This window comes from Camelus ferus, chromosome X (assembly GCF_009834535.1).
Source record: "Camelus ferus isolate YT-003-E chromosome X, BCGSAC_Cfer_1.0, whole genome shotgun sequence".
NCBI classification, from domain to species: domain Eukaryota; kingdom Metazoa; phylum Chordata; class Mammalia; order Artiodactyla; family Camelidae; genus Camelus; species Camelus ferus.
Genome location: NC_045732.1, coordinates 69182385 through 69200885, shown reverse-complemented (window position 1 = coordinate 69200885; position 18501 = coordinate 69182385). Strand labels below are relative to the sequence as shown.

Genomic DNA, 18501 nt, shown 5'->3' with positions numbered 1-18501 from the left:
CCAAGAATGGCTAACACATCACCCATGTCAACTTCCAAGGCAGAGTAGGAGAAATTGATCTTCCTAGTCTTTACTGTAGGGGAAAAGGCCAGGAAAATCCAGGACTGCTGGATAGGGTTTCACCAATGGGAAAGCACCCAGAAGAATAAGAGAGGCAACAGGGGCCAATCAATATTCCCAGGGAGGGAGGGAAGGAGTTGGAGAGGGACAGTTGAGAAGAAATATCTAACGGAAGCAAAACAAAAGCCAAAATGAGACACACCAAAAGAATGAAAGGATTTAGGAAATGATTCTCCAAGTTTTGCTCTCAGCCAATGCAGTCCAGAGACTCACAGATTCCCATCTATGAAGGAATTGTTGTGGATGTCCTGCCTGGAGGGAGGTCTGAGTGCCTCCTCACCCTTCAAGAGGCCTTTTGGATCCAACTGGACTCTTGTTCCAAATGGGATTTTAAGCATTTTTATTACAAAAAAAAAAAAAACCTCCAAACATTGACCAGAGTAGAAGGAATTGTATGAGGAACCCTCATCACCCATCCCAGCTTCAGCAGTAACTGATATATTACCAATTTGCTTGAGCTATACCTCCAGATGGGACTTTAAATCTTGGATCTGGTTGCTAATCAACAACTTCCTCTGCAAGGTAAAGGCATTAGCCCCACAGCAAGAAGAGTCAGAGAAGTTCCCAGGAGCCCTTTCTTCCTACCTTGTGTCTTGGGCCTTAGATTATGGATAAAGGCCAAGTTCTGGATAAGTGACTCGCAAATTGGGGTCACTTTGGGTCAGCAGGGCAGAAAAGACCTGGCTCCTCATCACTTCCCCCAAGGGTAATTGGAATCGGCCAGGCGGAAGACAGAGTAGGAAACAGCACCCCGGCTTTGCTGCAAGCCCTGCACTGAAGAGCCACTGAGCTGACTCCTGCCACCCCAGCCACTGATCCCAGCTCTTTTTTCCTCCTTCCCCTCCTCCTTGGGATTCAGGTAGTGCAGCGGACACACTATCATGGAATGAAATGCCTCTTCCGGATAAGCTTCTTTCCCAAAGACCCCGTGGAGCTGCTGCGTCGGGATCCTGCTGCTTTCGAGTACCTGTACATCCAGGTAGAGTCTGGCTTGGGGATACACAGACAGACCAATGGACAAACAGGCAGGCTGTTCTGCCATCACAGTGAAGTCGCTATGTAAGTTTTTCCAACCTCCAGATAGCTCTGAAGGCCCTTTCCTTTTCTGTGATTCTTGTAGGCTCTGGTCAAGTTGGTTGGCCTGGTGACCTGAGCTGGCTGTGGCTCAAAGTCCTGTCTGTTTGTCTAGACAGATCTCATCAGTTTTCAGGAGCAAGCAACCCCAGTAACTCTGGCACCCTCACAGCATCCCCTGGTTTAACAAGTGCATTTGGGTGACAGAAAGTCCCAGTCCTCAATACTAGCTCCATTGAGGAGATGACTCCCAATTCAGTTCATCCAGAAACATTTGCACGTACTCTGGGCCAGGCCCTGTGCTAGGTAGTGACAATCAAGGTGAACAAAGAACTGTCCCAGATCGCTAGGGCTCATAGACAGATACATGTACAGGTAAATACAAGACAGTATCCAGGGACTATGAGGATGGCAGGGTACAATGTCAGTAGGGGCACTCAGGAAGCAATTTGCTTACTCTTGATGGGAGGGGTATTGTGAAGGCTTCACAGAGGAAGTGATCCATGCATGCTGTCAGCCTTGAAGTGGATATTTGCTGTGTGCAGAGATCGAGTGAAGAGGGCACATTCTAAACATAGGGACTGACTTGGATCTACAAAGACTTAATGACATGAAATGGCATGGCTTGATGAGAGAACTGAGTAATGGATTGTGGCTGGAGTGCAGAACAAAAGGTAAGGAGAAGGAGGAAATGACATGGGAGAGACAGGAGGCAGATGGTGAAGGGCTTGGTAGGTCATGGCAAGCACAGACTTTAAAATGATTTAGGCTGGGCGATGTTTCTGAAGTGTTGTCCGTTGACCAGCAGTGTCAGCTTCAACTGGGGAACTTGTTATAGCTAGAAATTGTTGGGCCCCAGCTCAGTTCTACTGAATCAGAAACTCTGCGGGCAGGGCCCAGCAATTTGTGTTTGAAAAAGCCCTCCAAGGGATTCTGATGCTGGTAGCATTCAGGAGTCGCTGCTTTAGGGCAGTGAGTCTTTCACTGTTGTTTTTTCTCTTTGGTGTTTTTTTTTTTTTTTTTTTTTAGGGCAGTGGGTCTTAACTCTAGCTGCATGTTAGAATTACCTGAGAAGCTTTGTAAACAATGTCCTGCCCCACCCAAGCCCAAATAAATCAAAATCTACGGAAGTAATGTCCAAACATTGGTATTTTTTTTTTAATTCTTTGGGTGATTCTAATGCACAGCCAAGGTAAAGAACCTGCTTAGGGTGGGGGCACAGAAAGGCTGAAAGGTGCAGAGCTTGATCAGATGAGCAATTTCAAAAGTTCAGAGTGCGGAGGAAGTACACCAACTAGGGAGCTATGGCAGTTATTCACAGGAGAAACACTGGGGGCCACAGCCAAGGTCGTGATGGTGGGGGCGGGGTGAGAGTCAAGAGATATTTAAAAGGTAGAATCAGTGGGCTTTGACTAGATGAGTTCTCCCCCCCACACACCTTTTTTTTTTCTTTGTTTACTTCTTGACTCGAGTTCTGGTAGAAATGGTATCATCCCGCAAGTTAGGGAACACAGGTAGTGGAATGGGTTTGGGAAAAAGATGAGTTTACTTTGGGATATGTTGATTTTTAGGTGCCTTTAGGACATATAGAGTGCTTGCTGAAAGGAGGGAAAAATCTCAAAACTCATCTCCAGTGATGTCTACCTAGTGGTGTGCTGTGTGACGCCATGGTTGTCTTTTCTGCTGCTTCTGACAACCTAAGATGTTTGGGACATTTCTCAAACAGCCTTGGGCCCCTTTACCAGCACTCCAAGGGGTAATGGGTTGTGGTTCCTCTACGAATTTTATGCTTAGTTCCCATTTGGTTTTCCTTAAATTTCTTCCTTCCAGCTTCTGGGGAACATGTTGGTTCAAATATTTTGGAATTTGATGACAAAACCTGGTCTGCCCTCTCTGCCCCTTTATGAGAATATGACCTTCAGCTGTATTCCTTTTTTATACTGAACAGCTTTATTAGGTCTAATTGACATATAAGAAACCGCACATATTTAAAATGACAATATGATAAGTTATGACATATATTTGTATCCATGAAACCATTACCACAGTCAAGATATTGAACACATCCAACACCCCCAAAAGTTTCCTCAGACTCCTCTGCAATTCGTATCCCCATCCCCAGGCAGCCACTGACCTGCCCTCTGTCATTAATGCGCATTTTCTAGAGTTTTGTATAAATGAAATCATACAGTATGAGCACTTACTTTGATTTGGCTTCTTTCACTCAGCATGCTTTTGAGGTCCACCACGTTGTGTGTATCAGTAGTTCATTCCTTTTTATTGTGAAGTAGTATTTGGTGGTGTGGATGTATGAAAATGTGTCTGTCAGTTCACCTGCTGAATTGTGTCCAGATTTTGGCTACTACAAATAAAGCTTCTAGGAACATTCATGTACAAGTCTTTGTATAATGTATGCTTTCTTTTCTCTTGGGTAAATACCTAAGAATGGAATGGCTTGATCATACAGTAGATCTATTTTTCTTTAATTTCTGGAAGAAACTCCAATACTGTTTTCCAAGGTGGCTGTCGCATTTTATATTCGCATCAGCCATGAGAGTCCCAGTTTCTCCATATCCTCATCAGCACTTGGTATTGTCGGTATTTTTTGACTTTCAGTCATTCTAATAGTGTGCAGGGGTATCTTATTCTGGTTTGCATTTGCATTTCCTTAAGGACCATTGATGGCAAGCATCTTTTCATGTGCCTCCTTATTATCATGCATCTTTTTTGGTGAAATATCTGTTCAAATCTCTTGCCCACTTTTTTATTGGGGTTGTTTGTTTACTTATTATTGAGTTTTGAGAGTTATTTCTATATTCTGGATACAAGTTGTTTGTTGGATATGTTAGTTATCTTCTCTCAGTCTCTGGCTTCTCTTGTCTTTTCGGTCTCCAAACAGTGTCTTTCACAGAGCAAAAGTTTGAATTTTGATGAAGTCCAACTTGTCCATTTGTTCTTTTATGGATTGTGCTTATGGTGTCATATCTAAGAAGTCTTTTTGCCTAATCCAAAGTCACAAAGATTTTGCTTTTATTTTTTTCTAGAAGTGTTATCGTTTTAGTTTCTACATTTAGATCTGTGATCCATTTTGAGTTAACATTTGTATGTGACACAAGGGATTGGTCAGAGTTCTTTTTTTTTCCATATGGATATCCAGTTGTTCCAGCATCATTTGTTAAAAAAGACCATTCTTTCTCCACGTAATTGCCTTTGCACTTTTGTCGGAAATCAGTTGTCTCTGTATCTGTGGGTCATTTCTGAGCTCTCTATTCTATTCCATTGATCTACTTGTCTATCTTTATACCAACATGACACTCTTTTGATTACTGTAGCTTTATAATTTCTTAAAATCAGGTAGTGTTTGTCTTCCAACTTTATTCTTTTCAAAGTTGTTTTGGTCATTCTAGGTCCTTTGCATCTCCATGTGTATTTTAGAATTAGCTTGTTAATTTCTACCAAAAACCTGCTGTGATTCTGATTGGGATTGTGTTGAATCTGTACATCCTTTTGGGGAGAATTAACATCTTAATAATATTGAGTCTTCCAACCCATAAACACAGTATATTTCTGTATCTATTTAGATGTTCTCTAGTTTTTCTCAGCAGTGTTTTCTACTTTTTTTTTTATAGCAGTGTTTGCTGCTTTTCAGTGTACAAGTCTTCCACATGTTTTGACAGATTTATCCCTAATTATTTAATTTTTTTGATGCTCCTGTAAATGGTTTTGATTTTTAATTTTGACCTCTGATTGTTGCAAGGATGTAGATATACAGTTGGTTTTGGATATTGATTTTATATTCTGCAACCTTCTAGCTCATTAGTTCTAGTAGGGTTGTTTTTTGTTGTTGTTGTTGTTTGGGGGTTTTTTGTGGATTCCATTGGATTTTCTACGTAGGTGATAATTGATGAAGTATTCTTTTTCCCCTCTCTCCTATGCTGTAGCGATACCACTATGGCTCTCTAGTTTTTTAGCTCATCTTGGTTCCACCTCAACGTAATGGGCAACTTGTCTAAGCAAGGCTGATCCTTGATAGCTGGGATTCTGACCTTCAGGGTTTGGGGACTTGTCATACCTTTGGTGGGTAGTTCCAGGAGACTCCTTTTTGGATAGCATAGGGCAGGAAGTCTGACTCATCACTGATTTTGACCTTCAGACCTCAAGGAATAGTACATCTGCCCCATCCCTGTAATCCATCTCTCACCCTGGGCTTCTGGGCCAAAACCCTATAGAGAGTCCTTCCCAATATCTCTTTTCCTTTGCTCCCATCTGAGCTGGTAGAGGATCCGTGGTTGGCTGGGGGTGGCAGTGAATGCAGGCCCCAGAGAAAAGAAGGACGGTCTCTTGTAATAGGAGAAAAGCAAAGGAGCAGTGGCATGTCTTACTTTTGCAGAGTCCTAAATGTTCTGCCCATTTGTGCCTTGCCATTGTGTGTACCTGTCACTGAGAAGAAGGCTGTCCAATATCCACTGAATGAAGCAAGTAGTGTCTCTGAGACCCGAGGTGGCTCTGTTACCTCTTCTGTAAGGGCAGATCCTTCCTCCCCTCCTTGATCTAGGGTGCTTACTGATACTACAGTTCTGTTCTGGGACATAAGGTGGTCCGTCATGGGTTGGGAGGGAACATCTTTAACTGACGGGTTTGGACTGCCCTCTCTCACAGAGTCGGAACGATGTCATCCGAGAACGCTTTGGAATGGACCCCAAGCCGGAGATGCTTTTGGGCCTTGCTGCCCTCCACATCTATATCACTGTCTCAGCTACCCGACCTAGTCAGAAGATCTCTCTCAAGAATGTGGAGTGAGTTGTGCCAGGGCCCTTCAGGATGGGGGCAGATCACTGTGTAGGGAGAAGGTGCAGTGGTTGGACTGTGCTGTACTGTTTAGAAATGCAGGCCTGGGATGGGAGTGAGAATTGGAATTCCTCACACCTAGACTGTGATGCCCTTGAGCTCCAGCTTCTCCTAGGGAACTGTGGCTGATGTAATTCTCCTGCCTCCAGCACCCCCCCTCCCCCAGTCTTTGTTCCTTCATCTCTGTCTCTTACATTCAGTCAGTTTCTGTCTTACCATCTTCCTTTCTCTGTCTCACTTTGTCTCTCTCTAATTTCTTACTTTTCTTCTGCTTTTAGGAAGGAGTGGGGCCTGGAACCTTTTCTTCCCCCCTCACTCCTACAGGGCATCAAAGAGAAGACCCTCCGGAAATCTCTCTCTCAGCAACTGAAGGCCCACCAAATGCATCCTTCCAGCGGCACCAAGGTATCCAGAGTAGGCCAACTGGCACCCTGCTTGGGTGCTAGTCGCCACGAGGTCTCCCACGTGGTTTCCCAGCAGGTCTGGTTTTCTTGGGACCCTTCCCACTGTTTTTGACTCGAGTACACATCCAGCTTGACCAGATATGGGGGACAATTGTGGAGAGGGGCTTTCCTAAAGCCTGAGCCTTCCCCAGAGACAGCTCAGTGGCAAGTCACTGGGAGAGCCCAGGGTCCTCGAAGCAAAGGGGCAGGGATGTGGGAAGAGAAAATTCTGGGGTCAGTTCACCCATTTGGTCAGTGGTGACTGAGCACCTGCCATGTGGACAACACTGGACCCTGGGGAGGTCCATGCTTCTCATGGAAATGACTGCTCTGTCCCTCATTAGCTTCCTAATTCCTCAGTGCTGCGACAGGGAATTCTGGGAGATAAAAGCCCAGCCTGGTGGGACAAGGTCTGATCTGCAGAATGGGTTGCTGGGCGGCCTCTCGAGGGCTCAGGTCACTGCTGTGCTCTCCCACACTTTCTTGAGCACCGTCTGAGGGCCTCCCACTCCCTGTTTCCGCAGCCCCGCGGGCCCTTCTCAGTCTGGGCCTGCTGGCCTAGGAGGCAGGCAGGTGGTAGGGGCCCAGGAGTCTGCTTGCAGATTTAGACACAGGACACAGGCACCCCCACATATTCCACCTCTTCCAGATTCCCTGCATTACCTATTAGCTTCTCTTTTAAGATGCAGATTTCCCTGGAGAGTTAAGCCATTCCTACTTTGCTGTGCATATTTAATCAGATTGTTTTCTTCCCAGCCCAGAGCTTCAGTGCTCCCAACCATCTCCTCAGCAAACTTTTTTGAGGCCCCCCAATGCTTGGGCTGGAGATACAAAGAGGAAGAAGGTGGGATCTCTGCCCTCAAGTCAGGCACAGGCTGGTGGGGCAGCAAGAGTCAGTCACAACACAGTGTGACCAGTGTGGGTGCCCTGGACACCGAGAAGGAGGAGCCAGCCCAGCTCAAAGGAGATGGAAAAGGCCAGGACTTGGTGGATTTGATACCAGAGTTGGGTCTTGAAGGACAGATAGGAGTTTGTCTATATGAGTTGGGGGAGGAAGACTTCCCCAGGCAGGGAGGTCCAAAGAGTTCAGCCTAAACCAATATGGAGGGTTCAAGAAACCTACCTGGGTCAGGTAGGGGCAAGAAAGGAGGCCAGATAGGTTGGCAGGAGCCAATTTCTGGAGGGCCTGGTGTGCGTGGAAAGGAGTAATGGGTGATCCTTCATCCTGTAGGCTGCAGGGAGCCACTGAAGGGTTTAAGCGGGCAGCTGATGTGATTCAACTGATGTTTTCGGCTGCTCCCTCTAATGGCAGTGTGGAGGAATGGAGGGAAAGGAATGTTAGTACTGAAGGGAACCCGGCTGCCACCCTGACACAGGTGGGGGACTTGGAGGCAATGGCCATGGGGCTAGAGAAGAGGGATGGAGAGGGTGGAGAGGGAGTTAGGAGGTAGAATCAAGATGATTTGGTGACTGGTGGCCCTCAGGTGAGAAGCTGGGGGAGAAGTCCAGTGTGAGCTTGAGCGCCCAGGGGATACTGGTACCACTGATGGAGACTTTCCTGGGAGAGAATGCCAGAGGAAGAGCAGGCTTGGGTCTTAAGGGAACTCAGGATTAAAGGTACTGAGTGGGACTCCCAGTTGGGGATGGCCAGTACCTAGTGGCTGTAGGGGATCTCAGGAGAGAGGTGTAGTTGACATGGGGTGTCAGAATTGGGGGAAGGTGTTAAAATTAACCCAAGAACAAAATGGGTAAACTGGATTCTTCAGGAAAGGGGATCAGGAGGTAGGAGAACTGTTTAGAAAGGAAGGTGGAATGCTTGAGTCTGACCAGAGATGTCCCAACTGGAACCTTCCTGTGGTTTTCCCAAGGGTCCCCTCAGACTCCCACAGTGGAGCTTACTGACTAGTCTGACCAGTGCCTATCCTAAGACATTGACCTCCTTCCTGAGAACATGGGTTTGCTTTTCCTGTGCACCTCAACTTTCTCATATTTCCGGTGGGTTGTTTCCACAGGGCTCTGCAATTCAGGCCAAACTCCAGTATCTTCGAATTCTGAATGAACTTCCGACCTTCACGGGCGTTTTGTTCAACACTGTGGGCCTGGTCAGTGAGGGCAGTGAGGGGGAGGGAGCCCTCTGGGGGTGCTTGTCCTTGGGTTTGGGGGGGCAGGAGGGACTCTATTAGATCGTTGGAGTAAGATCCTCATTTTCTGTCAGCAAATATTTCTAAAGGCCTTCCATCCTCTTCCTCCTTCTCCTCCTCCCCTCCTGTGGTGCCCCGGTCCCATCTCTGGTAAAATGGTTAGAGTAGGAGGCAATATTTGTTTTCAGTATCTCTCCAAGGCCCTTTTGTGCCCTCTTTCCTCAATTTTAAGGGTCAGCAAACTTCTTCCATAAAGTGCCAGATGAGTGAATAGTTTAGGCTTGGCAGGCAGGCCATCAAGGTTCCTGTCACAACTACTCAGCCCTGCCATTGCAGCGGGAAAGCAGCCATCGACAATGCGTAAACAAATGAGCCTGTCTATATATTCCAAGAGCTCTTTATTTATGGACCCTGAAATTTGAATTTCCCGTGATTTTCATGTGTCGCAAAATATGGTTCTTTTGAATTTTTTCCAACCATTTAAAAATGTACAAAACCATTCTTAGTTCGTGGGCTGGTCAAAACTGACAGAGGGTTGGATTTGGCCTGTGGACCAGCTGGCAAACCCCTGCTCGCTCTCTTTTATTGTTCTTACCCACCCTCCCGCATTCCCCCACTCCACGGCCTTCACTATAGCAACGCCCCTCTGAAGGAGGGGGCACAAGTGGTCCCCCTAAGACTGTGCCCTAGGCTGGTTTACCCTAGTGAGCCTCAGTCAGAGGAAATTCAAGTTATCTTGCTGACTGGATCCAGGTGCTTGTCATGCTCTGGGGAACACGCTGTCATGCTCGTGGGACATACGGATGGAAAGCCGCTTATCAAAGTGTCTCTAGCAGATGGAAGAGGTTCCTTGGGGTGATGCTAATGCCAGGGAATGGGCCGGCAGAGGGCTCAGGCTTGGTGGTGCCAAGAAGCCTGTCAGGATCACATAGGGAATCCAGTCCATCAGGCATAGAGGTGGCCGTTTCCTTGGCCATTTGAGGGTCAAGGAAAGCCCGCTGCTGAAATTCTTATTCATTCCTCTGGGTTAAGACTGCTGCAGTGCCTATTAAAGGACAAATATCTTCTAAGGGAGGGAGATTACCGCCCCTACTAAGCACCCAGTCAACCTTTAACACCTTGGGCAGAGTTATGTTGTCAGTTTAGCTTTTAGCACCAGGTGAGAAGTGCAAGTTTGAGTGGCTGTTGGTGGGGGAGGGTAAAGACCAAACACAGGATGCCACCCGTTCAGACAGAGCCCTGGGTGGGAGCCTTAAGTGGCCTGCAGCAACAAATGAGAAATCTCGGGCTTTGTAAGGAGAGGGTACTGTGAAGGCACCCAAACAAACCTTACCTATTTGACGATTTTGCTAGAAGCAACCCTGCTTCTGCCCACTTCACTCTCCCTGCTACTGAGGCTCAGGTGTCCATTTAGACTGATGATCTGGGGCACTGCCCTGGGAACAGGGGCATCCCAGACTATTTTCTCCTTGAGGTTGTCCTCCCGCCCTGGCACTGGGCTCCAGCTGTTTCCAGACCTCCCAACAGAACTGGTCCAACATCTGTTTTCTATCTCCTCCTCTTACCTCCTCTCCCCACTTTCTCTGCCCTTCCGTGAATGCTGCCCACCACGATGGGACACCAGGATGAGAAGCAGTCAGCCACCACCCTCCTGGTGGGACCTCGTCACGGCATCAGCCATGTTATTGACCTCAAAACCAACCTCACCACTGTGCTGTCCGAGTTCAGCAAGATCAGCAAGATCCAGCTGTTCCGGGAGAACCAGGGCGTGGCCCGGGTGGAGACCAGCATCATGGATGCCAAGGTAAGCCCAGCCTCGAGGGGCTGCTTCTCCCCGGGGACAGGCTTTGGGAGCAGAGGAAGAAGTAAATTTGAGATAGAAAGTTCGAGTCCATTACTTGAGGTGCAGTGATTCTAAAATGGTTCAGACCCTGGGCCTTTCGGGGTTCCTCTTTGTCTTCTTAGCCCTCTGGGACACGCTGTCTTGACCCCGTATTAAGGTCAGCCCATGCTAGGGAAGACGAGAGAGTGTCCAATCAGCCCATGAAAGGTCTTCGCAGAGGGCAGGGGGATTGGAGAACTTGGAGCTCCACCCAGGCCATTGCTTCTCAATCTCTCATCACAGCACACAGAGAAAATTACATTCGTGTGGGATACTGGGGTAAATGGACCAGCCCTGGAGACTCTGGCCACCCCAGGTCCTGCCTGGCTGCCCCAGAGGCTTGAAGGAATATGTGCACACCAGCTGGGGAGCCCTGCCGTAGGCTCACACACTTGGAATCACAGAGGAGGGGGTGTCAGTATGTGGACGGAGCCCAGGGGTCCTGGGGAGACAGGGAGTAGGCAGAGCCTTGTCCCCATTTCACCTCCCAGAGTCTAGCTCTTCTAGAATCTTACAGCCTTTCCCATAGATCAACTTCTTCAGACTGGCAAGCAGCTGTCGCCTGTGCAGAATCTGGCAGCCGTGGTCAGCCGCCCCCTCGATGGTCTCCTGTTTGAGCACCCAGTGACCAGTGGGTGGGGGGCAGGCCTGCCGGCCAGCTGGTGGAAGCTATTAGAGGAGGTGCAACTTTCCTTTCTTAAAGGATTTCCCAGGAGGAGGTATTGTTAGCAGATTAAGAGGTGGAATGTTTGCTGTTTCTAAAAGAGCAAATTATTTATTTTTGTCTTTGTGAAGCCCTGAAAGCTTTAACATGTTAATTTTTCCACTTGTGATTCACAGGATTCCCATTGGTTTAGGAACTTGCCCAGAGCTGATATTTAATTGGCTTGTGGCCACGTCCTCAACCAATGACTGCTGCCCTCCTTGGATGTTGTTGGGTGAAAAGCCAAATGGACAGGTAGCAAAGAGGAGCAGGAAAGACAAGACGCGCAGGAAGGATATAGCTTTCTGAGGAATAAAAAGGATTTAAAACAGAGAAACAGCTTTCCAGCTGAGTCTCCTATGTTCTACAAGTGATTCTCAACATTGGCTACACAACAGAATTTCCTTGAGAACTTTTAAAAAATACAGATGACTGGATCCTGCTCCCAGAGACTGTGATTTAATTGGTCAGGGTGCGGCCTGAGCATCGGGATTTCTTTCTTTTTCAGTTCCCAAGTGATTCTTTACTACAGCCAGTTTTGAGAACCACTGACCTCTGGGTCCCAAGTTCTGGGAGGGACTATCCTGAGCAGGGTCAGTGGGTGTTGCCTGACTGAGGAGCATTATTATCGTTTCTGGGAGTGAATTGGCCACAGTGTGAGTGTGAATGCTGCCCGGAAGGGGCCGTGCTCTTACTGGGGAGACTAGGCTCATAAAGACACGTGACCTGCCTTAATAACGCCACATCAGATCATGTATGGAGCTCTGTAATCACACAGACCAGGTTCAAATCCCAGCTCTACCACTTCCTAGCTGTGTGGCCTTGAAAAAGTGTTTTAACCTCTCTGAACACTGATTGCCTCAACTGCCAAATGGCATGCCTATCTCCAAAGGTTATCATTCAGGATGAAATGAGAAAATGTAGGTACAGTGGCCTGACACAGAGTAAGTACTCAACAAACAAGACCTGTTATTTTTGCCAAAGCAAAACAGCAATGAAGAGTTAATTTGAGGTAAATGTTGTAGGTAAGTGTGGTGCAGAACATGGAACAAAAGAAGAGGAAAGGGTTAATCAGAACTGGCTTCCCACCAGAGAGTGTTTGAAGCTGGATCTTGAAGTGATAGGCATGGATTAGCAGAGAGAAGTGGGATGTGTTCACAGGCAGAGAGCAAGCACGGAAATAAGCAAGGTATGTGCAGGTCGATAAGCAGAGTTGCTTGGCTGGAGAGGAGAATGATAGCAAAGAGATTGGAGAGAGATTGGGGGTGGGCAGAACAAGCTGGTGAAAAGCTTCGAAGGCCAGTCCAAGCGAGGAATTGAGATTCAATGTGATAGAATCTTGGGAATCCACTGTAGGCCCTGGAACAGAGGAGTGACAGTGAACGCTGACTTGGATGGGTGCAAGGCCAGTGTGAAGCCAGAGAGGCAGGGAGGAGATCGTAGTGCTCGTGCAGGGGCAATGGTAAGGAAAAAGAAAGAGTGAGGGAGAGGGGAGGGTATAGCTCTGTGGTAGAGCTCGTGCTTAGCATGCACAAGGTCCTGGGTTCAAGCCCCAGTACCTCCATTAAAATTAATAAAACCCAAACATTTAAAAAATATATAGTGAAATGTATGCAGTCACTAAGAGCATGCATGCAGGTATATCCCCACACACGTTCCTCTCTTGTGCACACAACACACAAGTCTTACTCTATCTGACCCTTATTGCCTGCTGCCTGTATCCTGAGCACACTGAAGGACAGGGCTGAAAAGAACAGGAATGTGGGTGGCCTCTAGAAGCTAGAAAAGGCAAGGAAACCCATTCTCCCCTAGAGCCTCCAGAGGGCACACAGCCCTGCCTACCCTTGATTTTAGCCCAGTGAGATTCATGTCAAACTTCTGGCCTCCAGAACTGTAAGAGAATAGATTTGTTGTTGAAGCCACAGAGTTTGTGTTAATTTGTTACAGAAGTGACAGGAAACTCACATACAATGAGATTCCTTCAAATAGGAAGCTCTCATTCACTGCGTTAAAAGTTATAATTGATTTGATAAACGTTCTGCTCACACTCAACTTCTGTTAACAGAAAATCAGATGCATGTGTAACCAGAGATATCTGCTATGTGCATCACTTTTCATAAGTCAGTACCCTATGAAATGGACAGGGCGGTATTCATCCCTTTCTCGGATAAATTGGCAGAGGCAGGATCAATGGTATAGTGCGGTAGTAGGAAAAGAGGAAGACCGAAGGAGAAAAAAGATCCAGGTTTCCATTTGACAGTCATTTAGTATGAGCTGATTGTTGCCAGGAAGGATGCCAAACCCAGCAGGAGATACAAAGATGAAAAGAAGAAAGAAAAAATATGGCTCCTGGTCCTCAACAAGCTTGCTGTCTTGTCGGAGAGAACGAAGTGCACAATTATATGTAATACCAAAGGAGGTACCATAGAAGAGGTATCAAGAGGAGAGCAAAATTAATTCTGGCTGGGGGATTAACGAAGCTTCCTGGAGACACTATAGATCAGCAATATCCGTGGTTACTGAGTGGTGTCTCTCTCCATGTATTTGCGCAATAGGAAGGATTTGGGGGGACGGGTCTGGGAAGCTCTGCACTGGAGAATGGCTTCCCTGGGGCTCAGTAGGAGTCTATCCTTAGGGTCACTGTTGTGTTGGAGCTTGTTTGCACAGGCGCATGAGAGCTAGCTGGGCATATGTATCTCTCCCAACTTTGCATTCAGTGACATTACATTGATACTTGAAAGCGGCCATGGTGGAAGTATGTATACCAGGGAAATTGGCAAATACTACAAATCAGGACTTCAGAGAACGGGCTGTTAAACGTTTACCAGCCCACCAAAGCCTGGGGTACACCCAAGAAAGACTGCTTGAATTTCCTTAATAAGGGACATGAATTTAGAAACCAAACTTGGCCATTTTCCCCTAGATATGCCATTCTCGTCTGGGAACATTCTGGAAGGGCCTGGTGAAACAAAGATTATTCACTTAAGGCAACAGTTCTCAGCTCTGACCGCATATTAAGAATCACATGTGGAGATTTAAAAACCACTGGACGCCCGGGCCCTTCCTCTCAAACCATTTAAAGCAGAATGTCTGGAGGTGAGGCCAGAGGTAGATAGGTTTTTAAAGCTTCCCAGGGGATTCTAATGTGCATCTGGCCTGAGATCCACTGCCTTAAAGTGATATTCTGCCTTGCTCCCCAGTTGGCTGGCTAGGCCCGATTAGCCTTTCCCAGTGCTGTGGAGACAGGAAGCCAAATGTACTGGTCTCCTGGGACTCAAGGACCATCATCTTGTCCCCTTACCTCACTGGGCCCCTGGATTCCCATTTTTTTTAATCCTGTTCTCGGAGATGCTAGTGTGAGCTGAGGCTACTGCAGGCCCAGTCCCCTCCCTAGTCGGCATACCAAAGTGCTGGGTGCCTTGGAGCTCCCCGAGCATCTCAAGAAGGAGATGGGGCTGGAGCACGTCAACTCAGTCACTGCTGTGCCTGCTCACAGCTGGCCGTGCCTCCAGTTCCATTCTTCTTTTCTCCTTTTCCATTTGAAGATGGCCTGGGCATATTTAGTTACAGTTTTTACTCAGCAAGTTTACTTGCTCTTAGTGGGGCCAATGTGAGGGAGTATGCAAATATCTTTCTGCAAGAGACAGCAGTCTGGGACCTAGACAGCTCTGGGCCATTACCATACTCCATTACCACAGAAGAGGGGAAGAGAAACCATCAAAAGGAAGTCCCAAGGGATCTCCTGTGGCCCAGTGTGTCTCATGTTCTCATGTTTGAGCCTTATGGCTCTAGTGCTTTCTGTCGGGACAAGCATTACATTAGATGTCATGATCATTAAAATCCTATTTAAAATAGAATGTTGTATTTGAAGATTGCTAAGAAAACCTATCCAATCTCTTTGTTTGCCTGCCTTTGATTTGATTTTTACCTCTCTGGCAAAAGTTGCCTCTGTGTTCCTTTTGCAAGCTGCATCTGGCCCGTGCTAGGGCCCAGTGAACTGTGCGGGGTGCAGAGGAGAGGCTCGTGCTGTGCTGTGCTGTGCTGGGCCAGCTTGGGATGCACTTGGCCCTCTCTGGGCATAAGATTTTACCTTTGTGCTGTTTTGTTATGGACATTGGGCTATATTGAGGGTAAGTGATCAGAGGGGAAATTGAAGGCAGACAGGGAAGTCAATCAGCCAGGTAGGCACTCAGCCTCTGATTGTCTATTGGCCAACTGAGCAGCCAGCCAGGCAGCTAACCAGTCAGGATGTCAGGCTGTTAGGCATTCTGCCTGTCCTGCAGCTGACTAGTCTATCAGTCTGTCCATCAGTCAGTCAGCCAGGCAGCCTGTGCTTTGTTTGGTCCAGTGGGTTCTCATTCCATTTGTCAGCCAGTGTCATTTCCTCAAATAAGCTCTCTCCAGCTTCTGAAACCAACGTAGTCACACATGCGTGTGTTCAAACCCACCCACCCACCCACACACCAGTCTAGGACGTTCTGTGTTCTGGTAGCTCTCTGTCCTTTTCCTTCATAGCACTTATCCCACCTGGCAATCATATCCCTTTGTGTGATTATTTCATTTATGCCTTATTTCCTGTTAGCTTATAAGCTCCATGAGGGCAGAACCTGCCTGGGCCCTGTTCTGGGATGCACGGCTGCATCTCTCAGTGAGTCATGCTATCCGTAAGCTGTCTAGCCAGCGTGTGGCAGCATGCTGGGTGGACAGAGTGGGCCAGGCCACGGGAGCATTTCAGCCAGAGGGAACAGCATAGGTTAAGGTATGAAAGGATCAAAGAACAAGACCTCTCTAACACCCTGTAAATGCTGTGCTCTTGCTGCAGCATATGATTAGGGACAGTGATGGGAGCAGGGCACAGGCAGAGTTAGTGGGAGATGTGCTTAGAGCTGTACGTTGGGTAACAAGAGGCTTTGTGTGACATTGGAAGGCAGTAGGAGCTCTTTTAGGTGAGGAGCTATTAAAGATTTTAAGTGAGAGTCGTGTTTCAGATAGACACCCAGGCAGCCATATAGAGGTAAAGTGGAGTGAAGTGGGTAGTGGCTAGAGGCAAGGAGTCCAGTCAGGAGGCTATTGAAGATCCTAAGGTTAGAGTGTCACCACCTTTGCCATATCATGAAAAATTCCACAACTTGTATGGCCCACTGGAATAAACAGATGAGGCAGCTTGTGGCCAGAGGTAACAGGACCCAGAGGCCAAGGGGCTCAGGATCTCAGCACACTTGTGATCCATTCACATATACCTTGAGAAGTTTGGGTCTTGGAGGAAGACGATGAGGGTCTGAAATGAGGCAGTGGCAGCAGGGACGGCCATGATGTCTGTAAATGCTCCAGAGGCAAGCTGAGCAAGTCTTGGGCCCTCATAGCAATGGTGGTAGCAGCTGTCCACACCCAAACCTCTGTTTATCCTTCTGCCATTGGTGGCAGGGAGTAAGGCAGAAAGGAGGCATATCTTACTCTCTCCCTTACCATTCCATTCCCCTCCTGTCTCTACTTTGTTGTACACAAGGTTGACCATTCTGTTGTGATTGAGAAGCATCCATTAATAAGAGATACAAATATCCCCTCTGCCCTTTCCCCATAATGACCCCAAAGTAGCATCTCATCCTTGATCCCTTTCTCACTAGATAAAGGAGCCATTCCTCTTCTGGGTACAGATGGTTCCTTTTTTCTCTGATAGTAATTTTTTTATTATTATTGAAGTATAGTCAGTTTACAATGTTGTGTCAATGTCTGGTGTACAGCATAATGTTTCAGTCATACATATACATACATATATTCATTTTCATTATAGGTTACTACAAGATATTGAATATAGTTCCCTATGCTATACAGTAAGACCTTGTTGTTTATAAAGCCCCCCTCTTGAAGTTTTGCAGTGCACATTCATATATTAAAGAATTTGAGAATTCCCATATTACAACCATCTGCCTAGCTTTGTTTAACTCAGTGTTTCATATACACATTTGACTAAGGAACTCTTTTAAGAAGCACACCAGTTAACATAGGGAGGAAACTTTGGGAAATAGAGGAAAAGGGGGGTGGGGAGCATGAAGGACTGAGCAGAGCTGCAGACCAGAAAGACTTTGTGACCCAGAAGACACGGTGAAGGCTACATTGCATGGAGTGTCCATGTCCGGGGAGCTCTTCTAAGTATTGTAGTGGACAGAGATGAACAAGAGATTGTTTGCGCATTTGAGGAACTTCCCATCAAGGATGCTCACCAGCCTCGCCTGGACTCCTTCCCAGCTGGCCCACTCATCTGCTGAACCCTGACAAGCCCAATCACAGCCACACAGCCGTCATGTGATGTTATATAATTTTACCCTTTTTCAGTAAAAGTGGTTCATTCAACGTGTAATTAGAGATTGATTTAGTTTTGATACCTGGATAAAAGTTTACTATAAATTCTCAAATCACAAATTATTTGTTGCTGGGGGAGTGGGATTAGCTCAGTGGTAGAGCACATGCTTAGCATGCATGAGGTCCTAGGTTCAATCCCCGGTACCTCCATTTAAAAAAAAAAGAGAGAGAGAGAAAAAAAAATTTTTAAAAAGAAGAAATTGTCAAGCCGTGTGCCTCAATTTTGGGTTCAGAAAGTATGGTTCTCATAAGTATGCCAGTCATCTCGTCTTTACTGTCACTCTCCTGGACATGCACCTGCTCCCCTCCTTCCTGTATTCTCACGTTTCCACCCATCTTTCCCCCAGCCTCTGGTGCTGTTGATGGAGTGGCCCGAAGCCACCAACTTTGCCTGCCTGATTGCAGGGTACTGCCGCCTCCTGCTGGATTCCAGGAAGATGATCTTCTCCAGGCCTGCCAGCCAGCCTCTTCCACCTCCAATGATCAAGGCAGGTAGGGCTCAGCCTCGGTTTTCAGCGTGTCAGAGGCCCTTTGGACCCTGGAGACAGGGAGGGAGGAATGCTCACCCCATTCTGCCACTGCCTGGTTTACCAGGAGCCGATGCTGTACTACTGTGTCCCATCTGGCACGAGCCCGTGGAAAAGACAGCTGGCCTTCAGATGGGCCTGTCCCACAAAGGATGCCTGTGACAATATATTGTGTCTAAGTCGGTCAAGGAACGTAAGATAAAAATAGCAAACAAGCAATGCATAGAACCAGTTAAAGAATGGCATTGGATCTAAGGCAAAGCGTTAGAAGTACAATGATCTGGGAGTGATGCATGGGGGTTTTGGCTTAGTTGAAAGTGAAGGCTGAAAATGAAGAGAAAGCCTTTCTTTTGGTCATCAGAGTGGGGACTGACAGAGCTGCCTGAAGTGAAGAGACCACGAT

General features: G+C 47.1%; 1 protein-coding gene across 16 annotated transcripts in view; it reads left to right on the top strand.

Annotated features, from left to right (window-relative positions):
- The window catches only part of FRMPD3 (FERM and PDZ domain containing 3), a 121958-nt gene that overhangs the window by 89111 nt on the left and 14346 nt on the right, over positions 1-18501 (top strand). For 15 of the 16 annotated variants that reach the window (XM_032474864.1, XM_032474867.1, XM_032474878.1 and 12 more), the window contains 6 exons: positions 980-1099; positions 5854-5990; positions 6321-6447; positions 8498-8587; positions 10251-10430; positions 17919-18063. In XM_032474864.1, coding sequence (XP_032330755.1) covers positions 980-1099; positions 5854-5990; positions 6321-6447; positions 8498-8587; positions 10251-10430; positions 17919-18063 — 799 coding nt within the window. Of the gene's footprint in view, positions 1-979; positions 1180-5853; positions 5991-6320; positions 6448-8497; positions 8588-10250; positions 10431-17918; positions 18064-18501 lie in introns of those variants that run through there. The other variant, XM_032474879.1, reaches the window with a different exon arrangement.